Here is a 15315-nt window from a genome sequence, read left to right as displayed (position 1 = left end):
GGTAGGTAGTAATGACTCAGCTAGAAATTTATCCTTAAGAAATATAAATTAGGTAAAGATTTTTTTATAGAGAAGTGCATGTCAGATCATTCAGAATAGCAAAATTCTGAAAACACGTTTGACCCCCCCCCCCCCAATGGAGAGATGGTTAAGTAACGTATGTTATGGAAACATAAGGAAAGCCTCATAATGTGCATACTGGGAAAGGGAGGGGGAAATGTGGTTAGTCATCACTACACTTTGCTTTTCTTCCTTGTAGTTTTTACTACTTTAAAATTCTTCTCTCTGTTAACTGCTCTTCCTCTTTGCTGCCTTTGTTTCCTCATCCATTTCCTTCACTAAATGGCGGGTGCCTGAGGGGCTCAAATCAGGTCTGGTTCACTTCTCTCTCTGTCCTATTTCTGTGATGCCTGGTTCACAGGTGCTCAACAAATGCTTTTCCCAATGCATAGAGGCAAGAATACATTAATCTTAGCCAGATCTTTTAAAAATGTGCTCTGTATATGAAAAGGGGAAAATCCTCCTGAGACTGAAAATTACTTGGGCCCTCAACATAGTCAGCTCTAGGTGTTGTGGCTGAATGGCACGTCTGGTAGGAACAAGCTAAATAGCGATTTGGCTGACTCCCCTCTTCACCTAGTGCCGTGGTTGGCAAACCAAGGCTCGCGAGCCACATGTGGCTCTTTGGCCCTTTGAGTGTGGCCAAGAAGTTTCAATTGCACTATACATGCGCGCCTGCATGTGGTATTTTGTGGAAGAGCCACACTCAAGGGGCTGCAGTTTGCCGACCACTGACCTAGTGTGATTCCCTCTAATGACCTCCATGAGCTCCAGCGTGGGAATCTGAGATAAGCTGGTGATGGTAGAGAAACTAAGGCTCTGGTGGCGTGATCAGGGATGCTGGCCTCTGTCTGAAGACCCCAGTGAAGGCATGTAAGTGACTGAATTCCCCTCACGCAGCTAAAGACACATGCAATTCACCTGGGTCGTCCATAGGCCTGTGCTACCCAACGCTTCCTCCTAGGGTCCCCAGAGTGGGAGGTCTGCAGCCGGCCATCCTGTGTCACTCATGGATTCATGTAATCCACTCCTGGCTTTTCTATTCTGGATTGAAGCAGTCTCAAAATGTAGGTTTGGGCCAAAAGGGGACCATCAAAACACCCTCATACACCCTTCCCTAAAGGTTCTGGAGTAGCTACACGTGGAGCAGAAAAGTAGAAGCCAGAGCTAAGAAGCAAAACTGGCAAACCTCCGAGGGCGGGCCCAGGGGAATAAGCAGCTGCAGAAGTTGAATAGACCTAGGGCCACTCTGAGCTTTATTAATAAGGGTTTTTCCAGGGTGTGGCAGACTTCTCTCAGGTCTGTGCAGATCCCCTGTCTATGCCAAGATTATGCGTAATACCCAAGGGCAGGAATTTACTGACTTGGGACGGAAATGGGATCTACTGAAAACTGAGATAAAGGTCAGATTTGATTGCTGAACCACAATGGAAATGGCACTTAACGGGTCAGAAGTCACGAATACTCTTGACCACAAGCATCTGGCAGTCAACTATATTCCTTCGGACAATACGAATAGGGTGGGCTCTCTGCTTTACTCCAAGGTTCCTTCTCTTGGGTTTTAAGGGTTAGTCAGAATCCTGCCTTATCCCAGGTAGAAATCTTCCCTTCATCACCTTGTTGGCTTAGCCCTTCATCTCAAACTTGCAGGTAAATTTCCACACCACCTGGGCCATGTATGCGCCGTCTCTGCCTTTTTATATTCTATAGTTCTACTCACATCTTTTAAAATTTAAGCCGTACAAATTCTAGAAGAGACAGTGTTATCTCCATGGCTTCAACTACCCTCTGCTTTCCCCTGTTTTTAGAGTCATATCTGAGTATTGTTTTAATACGGAGATAATTTTTAGGTCTGTGCTTCCCAATGGGTGTTTCATAAGAACTGCTGAATGATCCCATTTATTTTTTGCTGACAAAATCCTTTGTGCCTGCTTGCAGGAGATGCTGTGCTAATTTCCTGATGGAGTAATTGCTGATACTTAGGGGAGAAGCAGTTCGACAGAACGTTTCATGGGGACCAGGGTCATTTTGACGGGGCCAGCCTCGCATTAGGGCCCCACAAAGTACAACTTCAGGGACACAGAGAGGTAAGAGTACAGAGACTATAGGACAACTTTCTCTAACAAACCTGCAAGATCACTGCTATTTTTATTCATGATTTTTTGCTTCTGATGACAGAGGTGAAAGGATATCTATTTCACTAACAGACTATTATCAATGAAAATATTTTTAAATATTTTCTTGTGTTTAATAAGCTTCCAACAGAATTAATGGGATGTACAGTATTTACTGCCCATTCTAGAGGAAACTCTATAATCCTGTTGAGCAGGTGCCAGTTTTTGAATGAAATGATTTCTTACCCAAACAATCAAGACACATGAACCCTAAAGTTCTTCCCAACGCCCGCGACTCTCAGAGGAAAACTCCATGGTACTCAGATTGATTGGGAAGAACAACACATCACAATCCCCCGACTCATAATAGTAAGCGCACTGAGCAGGGAGAAAGTGATAGCATCTGTCAACCATAAAATTCCGTTTGGGATTTCATTTTGCATTGTGCCCTTTGCAGATCATTAGCCGTCTTTATTCATAAGAGTATCAGTATAGAGCTTGTTTTACCTCTATAGATCCTAACCAAGGGAAGACCATGAAAAGTCTAAAGAATCATCTGTATGAACTATACACTCTCTCCCTTCTTGGATTGCAAAGGGCCAAAATTTTACCTTGATAATTTCTACCCCACCTTCACCTTTGTGACCACCAGATTATGACTCATTACATTTTCATGAGCCTCCTTATAAATCCCTACCCCCAAGCCACTTCCTGCCTTAATTACCTTATTCTCACCATTATTCTCTCCCTCTCTGTGTTTCTTGGATCTGAAGCAGCCCCTAATCCCTTATTCTGACTCAGCTTGCCCCAATCATGCCCAGCCATTCCTGGAACCTGAACAAAGAGAACATTTACAAGTGTTTGTTAAAATTGTTGAGCCTTGTTCACTTAATTATGTACAAATGTATAATAAAGGAACATGCATGTCATATCTTATTTCTCCTTTTTTTATTATAGGAGGAAAATATTGGAAAATAAAAAAAAATGGGAAAAACCTAATTCCAGGTAAACCTAACTGCTATAAACATTGACTTCAAAAGACTAAAACAAGTACTTTTCATTCAGGAATGGAGTGGACTATTTTTAAAAAATTAAAGACAAATTTTCATGTAACGACAAATAAGAACATGGTCATGTTTTAAGTAAAATATGGGTATTTAATCTGACTTATTAGAGAAATATGTACTGCACACTTGCCCACAGTCTGTTATGTTCTGTTATGATATTTTCAGCAATCTTCTATTTTGGCTATTTTAAAACAACATTTAGGGCTGCTGTATGCCAGATGGAATTTTTCCTTTCCACCCACTTCTCATTGCAAAAGGAAAAACATGGCTCTTTGCATCCCATATGGAAAACTTTTATAAATTCCTTTTCGTCATCTTTATCAATTGAAGTATTCGAATCACTCAGAAATCACCAAACTTTGGCTGAATCAATCCAGGGCAAACTCCATACAGCGGAGTGAGAACATTTAAAGTGAACATATATGCCTGCATGATGTTTGTGAACAGAAAGTGCTCATGCTGCATGCAAGCTCAAACTTCATTTCTATAAGAACAGGACTGACTCAAATTCGACTTTTTAAAGAAAGCGATGATGTGGTGGCATATTTTAGGATAAAGCTAATGAACTAGACTGGAGCTATAATTGGACGTTCTGTCTTCTCAGGGACTTTCGCTCACGTCCCCGGACTTGAGCTCCTCAAAGCAGAGCCTTCGTGTTTATGCTAGTTACTGCCTGGTAGAACCAACAGAGAGGACTGGGAAGAAAGGAGAGTGAGAGAGAGAGCTTTGAGAGCAGAGAGCGAGACCCATTCTTCTGCAAACCTGTTCCCACATTGCCGCAGAGGACTCTCAGAAATTCGAATCTGACCTCTTTCTCTTGCCTAATAAATTCCTCACAAGGGCTGCCTTGTGCTCTTAGCTCTCAGCCCTGTATCCTCTGGCCCCTCTGCCTCCCTCATGGGCCTGCCTCTTCCCTCGTGCCCCCGCCCCCTATGCTCCGTGTACTTGGTTGTGCCTCCAGAGAGGCAGCATCCTCCACATGAGACTCCAGCTCATCACACATGTTCTTTCCTCCGACTGGAATGCCCATCCTTCCCACTTCTCCTGGTGACTCTTCTGACCCCTCCAATTCTGTCTCTTCATCAGGGACACGTGCAGGTCTGCCTGGACCAGCTGAGCTCCCTGGGACAAGCTTCCATAGCGCCCTGTGTAACACCCTGCAGGGAATGGAATTCCGCCTCTGAGTTCCCTGCGGAGCGTTAGCTCCCTAAAGGCAGTGATGTATGAGGGCAGCACTGGGACCCAAGGCACGTCATAAGTTGGTACCTGTGTCTCTCTGCTCCTTGATATCTCTTCACACTATGTCTCCAAGCCTCAGTGGTACACACTGTCATGGAGAACTGTCCGTGCCTGTGAAGGACTGTCCGTCTTTTCTCTACATGTTTTTCTTAAAGCGTCCAATATACTAGTAAACCCAAATGAAACTGAACCAGCAAGGATTTCTAGTGTTATCTGATTAGACAACAATCTATAAGGCAATAAAATTGTTATATTAATTCAGATCAGGTCTTGATAAGGGTAGAGAAGAATATATAGTTGCCAGGGGTCTAGAATGAGATATACCAATGAGGAGGCCAAAGGCCAAAGAAAAATAACCTATTTTTCAATATTTCACTTTAATGATTTCTCTAACATACTAGAGATGATATGGCTACTTTAATCAAAGAGAACTTATTAAACTCACGGAGCAGCATCTGTACCATAGAGAATACAAGATCCTTAAAGAACATGAGTTCGATCAATCAAACTGATTGAGCCAGTATCAATTTTCTTAATTGGGCCTTTTCAAATAAACTTGGATATTTTCAGAAAAATAAACAAAAAAACCCATAATGACCAATTCCTCCATCTTTAAAAATGCTGAAACTAAATCTTTTCAACTGTCAGGACGTGCAATGGGCTTCTTGTGAGAACCTAAAAACACAGCTGGTGAGCAGATGGCTCTAGCACCCAGCACATCACTGGCTCTCGCTGGCAAAGAGTACACGAAGCGAACTCAAATTGTAAAGCCTGAGTTTGAAGAGCATGATTTGAAGCAACTGTGAAATTTGTTTATAGGAGGTATTTCCCACTCTCTGAATGCCTGTGGAATTATTTAAAACACTTTATTGAATGCTGTCTTGAAGGGTTATTGCTAGATTGTACACTTCCTGGAGGCAAGAACTGTCTTCAACCACTTTGTGTTACTCTGGTGACCAAATTAATTCGGGTTAAAAAGGAACTAAAATTATTCACACAAGGAAGCTATTTCCTCTGAAGGGGTGCTTTCGTACCCAACCAACACAAAGTCAGGGTTTTGTTATTAAGAAAAGTAACATGGTTTCTACATAGGAGGGCAATTTAACGTATTTGGAATTGTCTATTACACCTGAATTCTGGCTTTTGACACCAACCAGCAATGTCACAAAATTCTCCTTGTCTTTAAGTAGTTTCTTGGTTAAACTAAATTATTGGTCCACTTCAAATAATGCCAAGATTGCTCTTAACTTTAATTGACTAGACGGATAATGCAACTTGAAGTATAGACTGATAATACCACTTTGCCTTTTAGTATTTCACACAGTAAGAAGAGGGCTTTCAGCTGATAGATATTTAGGCTTTTTATTTAAAAAAGTCACAGACGAGATGAAAGTTGGAAAGAGGCAGAGACCAACTTGTAACATGTGAAATAAGAGTGACAGCAGCCAGACTGCTCCCAACCGCTTCTGCCCTAGTGATCCTTGTCCGAGGACCCTTTGGCGCAGGCAGAATTCCAGGATGAGGCTGCAGGAAACAGGGAAAAGGAAGCCCCGGCCGGGGTCGAGGGTGAGGAGCCCTGCCCTGGCCGCCGACTGTGCCAAGACTCAGTGTCAGAACGTGAACAGTCCCTTCCCACCCTATTTCATAAGCGCATGAGAAACGGGGAAGGAAGTAGGGTGGGTCCCCAGACTTAACAAAGGAACTGAAGAAAGCGGGAGAGAGGGGAGGGCCTGAGGTGGGGGGTAGCCAGACAGGGTTCCTAGGGAAAGTGTCTCCCAGCATGGCTGTCACGTACATTATATAGATCCTCCTTTCTGCAACTTGGAAATCAGGAGCTCGGTTTAGGAGCTACTTTCTGTTGGTATTTCCACTGTCCCAGTTAATTAATACACGACACGGCATAAACTACATCCCAGGAAAAAGTTTCAGTTGTCTGGTAAATAGTGCCGTTGTATTCCAGAAAAATGGACCCGTAGCTAAACGTATATTTTAATACAGCTACTCCACTGATAAAATGTGAACAGTGTATAAGCTTTTCAAATCTGTTAGGACTCCAACTAAGCAAGCACCTTTGCATTCCCTTTCCTTTGGTCCTTCTTACACCTCCCCCCACCTTTTTAGTAAGTTATCCTTCTGTCTTTCCTGCAGGACTGTCCTCAGGACTATCGTGATTCTAATCCTCTTAGCTTCCATCCTCCTCTCAGTCCTCCCTCCAAAGGTGACCGCTGAGGCCATCAGACTGAGTTCACTCCCAGCCCAGCTTTGCTTACTCACGCAGCTGCCTCAGCTTCCTAATCTGTCAAACACCAGCTCAGACCGTGTGGGTCAGGAGAGCGCCCCCTAAAGTCACGGTTTGTTCTGAAGAAGGAATACACATCATTGCGGCAAATGCCAACCTTTGGCCAAATGATCCAGTTTATTCTGGGGCTTTCAGAGATTCTCTCCGGTTAAGGTTTTGTCAAGGTGTCTGGTCTAAGAAGAAAGTTCATGTAGTCCCCACACTATTGTCGAGAACCCCATCGGACAATTTGTTAATGTGATAAATATCCTGTGCCTTAGGAGACTTACTGCAGGAAAACAAAGCAAGGTGCATGTCTCATGCATCTCTTTGGCAAAGGAGACCAACCATTCTGGCAATAAACAGAAATTTTTGTGTCTACACTGTACCAAAAAACCTGCATACAAATTCAAAAAGTGCTGAATATAAAATAACACACACACACGCACATACGCACACCCCTTACCAGCCATCAGATTCTGCAAATTTCACCACCTAAATCTTATTTCTCATAGTTACCTCCCTGGTGTAGGCTTACATCTTTCAACGTGACTCACTACGATAGCTTTCTAAGGGTTCCCTCCAAAACTTTCCTCTCCCTCACTCAATTTTTCCTCTAAAGAAATGTGAGAGAGATCTTATGAAGACCACATCTAATTATTCCACTTCCCATCTCTGATGGCTTTCTTTTGCCAGAAAAGCAAGTCTCAACTCCTTAGGTTGGCTTACTGGGTCTTTCATAATAGAAGCCTAACCTCTCCTTCATCCCACTGCCTTCTTTCCCCATGAGTCAACTCATGTGTCTTCCTGCTGGTCCCTCTGCCTAAAACTCTTCCCCATCCCGCCTTTCAGTGACCTTCAGTTATCCTACAAGGTCAAGCTCAAAAGTTCCCATTTGGTAACACATGCTCCCTCCTCTATTGATATAATCATAGAATTAAGATGAGGAGATAGGATGCCTATATAAGAAGTAATTTATTTAAATAATTAATGACTAAATGTTAATCTCACTATCATAATATTTAAAAGAAACAGCCATTTTCTGGCCCCTTCTTAAAGTCCTCACATAATTTTCAACACTTAGGAATAAATGCGGGGTAATTTTGCCTACAGCTAGTTCATAGAAAAGAGGAAAACCAGGTGCTTCCTGAGAAACTTGTGATAATTATACATTTCACTTTTTTCATTTCAGAAACACCCTGGCAAAAGCTCAGAGTGAAGCATTTCTCTAATGGCATGCATTAATTATAATCATGGCAAAACTTAGAAATGTCTCCTCAGGAAGCTCGGAGCCCCTTCAATTTGCAACAAGACCTACCAGCAACCAAAGCTTTATTCTACCAAATTCATGTCTTTCTCTATGCAGTACTACTTCAAAGTAGCTTTCTCATGTTGGCACATAGGTATAAAAAGGGATATGGCATTCCAGAACTGGGGAAGCAATGCAGTTTAGTAAAAAGAATGACTCGATAGGCAACTGGGATTCTAACTCAAATGAATTTTACAGCTATCTCCTGAACCAGCATTGGCCCAGGAACAGTAGATGAGGTAGATGAACCATTTTAAAAACATTAAAAAAAGGAAATCTGTATGTCATTTCAGGCTTTGCTATTGTTATAACAAGAGGAGGAAACGGCAGGCCTGGGTTTACATTAAGTAAACTGTAGTTTCCTCTGTACATGCTGTGTGCTATAACTGAGTTTTCATGAGTAAGAACAGATGACGGCTATTGAAAAGAAAACAAGGGCAGGAAAAAGAAAAATGCTGCACCCACCACATGGACACTGTGAACTCAACGTGCAAGTACAGGGATTGATATACTGAATGCTTAAGACATAAAAGAGTAATATAACCTACCAAATGGTTTTTATTACTAATAAACTATTATAAAAAGTATAAGCATCTAGTATCAAATAATCCATTTAGTGGAGCACCCAATGAATATCAGCTTTGAATATGGAAGCAACTGAAGGGCCCATCAATAGATGACTGGATAAAGAAGATGTGGTACCCGTATATAATCGAATATTACCTGGTCATAAAAAATAATGACATCCAGCTTAGGGAATACAGCGAATAATGCTGTGATAACTATGTATGGTGCCAGGTGGGTGCTGGAGCTACTGGGGAGAATGCTTTGTAAAGTATACGATTGTCTACCTGTGTATATTAGTTTCACACCTGAATCTAATATAAAATAGTCTTGAATGTCAACTGTGATTGAAAAATTAAAAATAAAAACATTTAAAAATAAAGAAAAATAACATTGAGAGCTGATTAGTTCAACTGGTGTCATCCTATAGGAAGGAGAGCGCGGAATGCCTCCCTTTACATTCACCACCAAGGAGAAAAGCTCCTCACCTTTCCTCACTGTCAGCTTCAGTAGGAAAAGCCTACAGAGAAAAGCCCTTGATGCTCATGTTTATGTAGACACCATCTTTCCTCCCAGAAGCACCAACACTTCAGCTGTTAGTGCATCCCTGTTATGACATCATGCGAGAAAACAAACAAACAAAAAAAACCCCTTCGTGTTCTATTTTACAATCTTAAAATGAATGTTTGAAGATGACAGAGTAGATAACATAAGCAGAGTTGCAAATCTCCTACCACTAAATTTCTGTCTCAAGTTAAAAGTCTTTACCATTATTGGCACCAAGTTCATATTCCTATTATGACATATTCAGAGGGTATGTTCTCAATAGCTCTAACTCTAGTATTCTGAATTGAACTAAATATAAGTCAAACACAACACAGGTACCTTTTAAATAAGCATAAAGTTGTATGTGGCCTAAGGCTGATGATTTCTAATCTTGGTAAGATGGTACTCTACTGTTTGTTTGATTTTAAAAGATCTTGCCCTATGCTCAGGTAATCACTGTTCCATTGAATTGAATATGCAATGCATTATAAAATATATCATTCATTTTAAGGGCCAGTTGGAAAGAAAAATGCCACACCTAAACTATAACATGCTTTTATGTCATCATTCATTAAGACTCATCCTGATTTCAGAGATGCTAAAAGGTGGGAGAGATGTGCATCTTGAAATCAATGAAGTATGGCAGATGAAAACTGTTGCTCTTCTAATTAAAATTTATCAAAAGAAATACTGTTTTTGAGAAATTTAAGCCATGGGCTGGGATATTCAAATATGCTAAGGACATAGAAGGGGTCAAGAGTCAGTCTTTGATGTTGTCAACCTTCAGGGTGCTTTTAACACCGTAAACAAGTCCCTAAACTTTTCAATGGTGCCTAGCAAAATGAAGGCTCCCGACGTCTCCATTTGTCAAATCAAACAGTCACCCTTGAAACAGTTCAGTTACGAGGCTCAGAAACTGCGAAGTTATCTGTCCCTTGCGACACCAGTTGCTATGATCTGAAATGACACCGTGAGAGGTGTGGTTACTGCACTAACCAACCTCCTTTCCCGGAACTTGCTCCTCTCCCGCTCAGTGAAAGTCTGGCATTGGTATTGACGGCCTTGGAGCAGAAAAGGCATGAAGCGCTTTTTCCCCCTTGGAAAGGGTGGAAAATAAAATTCCAAGGAAAAACTAAAGTCAGAGAAAGACATGTGTATAAGCACTGAGGAATTTTCCCTTCATGAGCAACTCTGGCTAGCTCAGCACCGAGAGTGAAGTCTTACAAACAACAGCGAGAGTCAACAGACAACAATGTGCAGCAGAAGAAAGTGGCTCCATTGTCTCCCGGCCATGACAGCAGTGGTCTCGGTGCTGAGGCTCAATCTGAATGACTGCTTTCAGGGGAGCCGGGCACAGCGGCCCTTCCCTCCAGTTTCACTATGTGCGAACAATATAGCTCTTGTTGGAACACAAATATTCGTAAGACACTAGGAAAACTCCCTTCTGACTCTCCCGCTGGGTGAGAGCCTCTACAATCGATTCTTCTCATCTTGCCTATTTCTAGGGACTTAGGATACATTTGTTTGATAACTAGAACCACCCCTGTCCTAAACCTAAAAGGTACATGGTTCTTTCAAAATTCATATTCCACAAACTTTCTGATGGGATGAAATTCCCAAAGTCAAACTTGAAAGCCATCCGATCAGGACCATACGCAGACATGCGATCATCGCTGCTTACATGTGTTCTTACATTTCTACACGATTTACTTTTGAGAGGAGTTCTCTTATCAACCCAGTGTCATACACCACTGGACCGGAACTGTCATTTTTACTAAGGAGGATGCCTTTGGGGGTAGGGTAGGGGGTGGGGAACGGGGAACATAAAAAGTCAAACCTTAAGGAATTTAAAATAAAAAGTTCTTTCCTTCAAGCATGCAACCAGGCAGAAACATTTCCCACCCTTTCAAACCTGCACCCCCAAGAGGAAAAGGGCTTACGTGTTCAGATTTGTCCTGTTCCTTTTTGTCCGTCTGCAAAAACTGACAGTTCTCCCTCGCCAGCTTCTGGACCAGCTCGATGCGCCCGATGTCCTCTCTCTCCTGAAGCTTGCACATCACCCCCGCCTTCAGAGTCGGAGAAAAGGCAAAGATGTACTTAAACCCGCAGTCCCAGGACATGACACCGCCGCAGAGTTCACCCTAATGCACGCTCATCTCCTCTGTCGCCCGGATCCAGTCATGGTCTTGGTCAAAAAGCCGGCCTTTCCCAGATTGAAATTGTATGATTTTAATCTAGGAACGCCACTCCAAAAGTCTCAGGGTGGAGAGCATGGATCGGTCTACTTGAAGAGAGCGAGGGCAGAGCAAACTAAATCATTTGCTACTAACGTGTGCTCCTGATACGCCGCTATTTGTTCCTGACAGCCTGTTTCCTGTTACATAAGCAAGGCCTAGCAAGAAGGTTAAAAACTCATGGGAAAGTTAGCCAGGAACCACTCTGGCAAAAAGGGCGAAGTGATACAGAGTTCTAAAAATAACAGGACACAGCCTCCTAATGTTTTAGCTCCACCAGATCATTCCATGTACAAATACACAGTTAACAAGAGCACAAGGATTTTTAAAATTTTTTTCCCCCACAACTGGAAAGTTACTCTGGGTTATTAGCAGAAGATCCCCAATGTTGCATAAAATACAGTGGAAAAGTTTATTAAAAATAAGCTGGAGTCCTGGCTTGTGTGGGTCAGGGGTTAGAGCGTCAGCCTGCACATGGAAGGGTCACGGGCTCACTTTTTGGTCAAGGGTATGCACCTGGGTTGCAGGTTCGATCCTCAGCCCAGGTCGGGGCACGTGCGGGAGGCAATCAATGCATGTGTCTCTCTCATATTGATGTCTTTTTCTCTTTTTCTCTCTCTCTCCCTCACTCCTTCTTAGCCTCCCTTCCTCTCTAAAAATCAGTGGAAAAATATCCTCAGGTGAGGATTAACAAACAAAAAAATCTGAAATAAAGGGCTTAAAATTTCATCAGGGTTTAGAAATGATTCATAAAACATATTTTTTTTATTACCAATTCTGTTGAGTGGCATCAGAGAAATGAGACCACACATGCAAAGCAATGGCTAAATCTTTATTCCCAGGGACAAGGACATCTACTTAATCTAGCAGGTTCTCCGACAATGAGGAAGGAAACCAAAAAAAGTCCATGAAGTGGCCTGAATCACCAACTTCCAGAGGTCAGCAAGTGGAATTCCTCCACCCAAGTCAGAGATTTATATTTACAACATCCTCACAAGAGGTATTCCAGTTCCTGTCCAAGGTTGGACAGGCATCTGTTTATCTTAGGGCAGCCTGTGCACTGTGGAGAGTCAGAGTTCTTGGAAAGTCCCCTTCACACTGGACAAAACTCTCAAACCTCTGAACTTCAACCCATTTAGGCAACTGAAACTGTTACTTATTCAATATGACAATCTTTCAAATATTTAACTACCCATATTTATGATAGCCTCCTTTTAGCATTACGTATATAATATATATATATCATTCATTGACTCATTCTTTCATTTACTCTCACAATAGATTTTATTTGAGCAACAATCATGTGCCAAGATCAACCATAGGTCCCAGGGATATAGTAGTACATTTACTCTCACAATAGATTTTATTTGAGCAACTATCATCTGAGTAGTAATTTGAGCAACAATCATCTGAGTAGTTAACAACAACTACTCAGAGAAATTTCTACAGCAAAATGATGAACATTATTTAAATATTTTGACATTTAAAGGAATTAGTATCTCTTATCTAGAAAGTTCATTTATGTCGACCATCTGTGATTTCTTCTCTCTCCACCCACATCATCCTCAGTTGTAAATACTGTCCTGCCAGTGGAGAGAGCAGGCTGGTGACCCCGCACCTCAGGCCCCTCGCCCTGGGTGTCTGTTCAGTAGAGGGAGGGGTTAGTCCTCATCCCTCTGCTCCTGGTGGGTAAGAGACTGAAGGGCACGTGTGGAGTTGGGGCAGGCTGGAGTGGTGCACAGGAGAAAGCACCATGGAGCACTCTCATTTGGCCGCGGGAACGAGCCTGTTACCTCTTCTCACCAGCACGGGCTCACCAGCAACTGGGCTAAGTTCCCTGAGGCTCCAATTTGAAGAGAGAATCATTTCTTCTGTGTGTGGGTCCCTTATAATATCACCAATGAGAAAAGAGTGGGACTGAGTAGAGGATATTTAAGAAACCTTGAGTATTTGGGGGTTTCTGTGTAACATGAGTTTTTAAGGAACTCGAAACATTCTTCATATCATAAGCTTAGGATTCTACTAGATACAGACTTTTTCTTTCTTAAGGAAATATTTTTATTAGAACCTGATACTTGGGTACACAAATTATGTACTTTAAACACGAAATACTTTTTTAAAAAAAATGGGTTTCAGATTGACTTATTTCATATTGATAATGAAATCATCTGATGATTTAAAAAGGAATACTGTTGTCTTGATCTTCTGGTTTCCACATCATTGCTAGATGCATTTTCACAAGATAATCAGTTCTAAGCAATCCTTACAGAACACTTATTATCAAAAGAGTCTTCTTCATTCCTGGAGAACGTTTAGCCCGGAGAGATGCCTACACATCCTCTGTCATTCTGTAAGGCGGTTCTCTTCAGAAGTGCCACACTAAACCAGAAGTTTTCTGGAGCTCCCTTTCAGAACTCCATAATTTAGTGGTACAAGTCCAAAAACCCATGAATTTATTAAGATAATTTAGGAATGTTGCTCTGGCAGGAGAAGCAAGACAACTAACAGCTTTCGCTCTAGACGTTCACATGACTACTTGATTTATTGATGTGAAATTAATTGTAAACAGTTTACCTTACACTATTAGGCCAGAAAAAAATTAATGTGTAAGCATCAGAAGAGCTATTGAAGAGCCTCACTTCAAGGTCTGCTTTGGAAAAACAAATCTGTGTAGTGTATAATTAAAGCTATTCGTGATTTTCAGTATTTGAGAAGAGAAATGTGTTGAATGTAAATGAAAAGTCTGTTTCCTTTATAAATTGAGTCATAAAAATGTTGGGCTCATATTTCAGTGGCAAAATGAAACTTGGGCAGGATTCCCTTAGGAAAAGCTACTACAATAAATGAACAACCTTTATGACAAAAGGTGAAAGGGCACAGTTCTATGTCTGCAACATGTTCTACATTATTGTACCTTTAAAAATCATTTAGAAAAAACAACATGCAAAAACTGCCAGCCAGGGAAAATCAGGATGGAAGAGTCCGCCTCCCATGAAGCACATTTACAATTACAGAATGCGATTCCATACAAACCTAGGGTATGTGAATGGATTCTTATTATTACGTAATAGATTCATTTCTTTAAAAATTAAATCTTGAACAGAATTTCATAATAAAATGAATAAAAAAATTTTCATAAAAAAACTTTTTGCTCTTCTAAACAAATGGCAGAAAATCCAAATGGCAGAATAAAACACTGATGGGCTGGGATAATATACTATATCACTCAATTGTCTGTACCTATTTCCAACACAGAAAATATTAAGAATTCTTTCCAGGAAAATTCAGAAGACAATTAATAATAATAAGTAACATTATTACTATTATTATTATTATATATTATTAGTAATATATTAGGGAAGCAAGTATTCATTTTCTCAAATTTCTCCAGAGAAAGGAAGAAAACTACGAAAAATTTCTTCCTGATTGGGGTAGAAGAATATCCTCTTTGATAATTGGGAAGGACCAAGGAGCATTCAGAGTGACCCTGCATTTGAGAGAAAGTGTGTTGGCAAGGGCAGGTTCGCAATGCCCAGAGCATCCCTAGGACAGGCCTGGACCACCATGCTGGGCATCTCAGGGCCTCAGAAATCAACCAGTGGCTCCCAGGCCCTCACTGTACAGGTGAGGCAATGCAAGTCCAGGGTGGGTCATTCCTCTGGTCCTCTTCTTTTGTGGAATTACTGGTGTTAACACAGGACGTTGGCTGGAAAGACCCATCCTATACAAACACTATGTGATACTGCAGCCTGCCAGAGCATGCTGGGAGCAGGGGAGAAGGCAGAAACCATGATTACATGGAATTTATTACTGTGATTTCCTTCAAATATTTTCGTAATGTAATATACTCATATACTGAAATTTTCTCTTCTGATGAAACCATATATATAAAAGCTAATATGCA

General features: G+C 41.4%; 1 protein-coding gene across 1 annotated transcript in view; it reads right to left on the bottom strand.

The window, feature by feature from the left end:
• RAPGEF5 (Rap guanine nucleotide exchange factor 5) overlaps positions 1–15315 on the bottom strand; it is a 153630-nt gene that overhangs the window by 76848 nt on the left and 61467 nt on the right. The window contains exon 9 of the mRNA XM_015558131.1: positions 11118–11243. Coding sequence (XP_015413617.1) covers positions 11118–11243 — 126 coding nt within the window. The remainder of the gene's footprint in view (positions 1–11117; positions 11244–15315) is intronic.

The sequence above is a fragment of the Myotis davidii genome, unplaced genomic scaffold, assembly GCF_000327345.1.
Source record: "Myotis davidii unplaced genomic scaffold, ASM32734v1 scaffold168, whole genome shotgun sequence".
In the NCBI taxonomy this organism is placed as follows: domain Eukaryota; kingdom Metazoa; phylum Chordata; class Mammalia; order Chiroptera; family Vespertilionidae; genus Myotis; species Myotis davidii.
The sequence above is the reverse complement of the archived record's forward strand: the minus strand, read 5'-3'. Positions and strand labels throughout refer to the sequence as shown.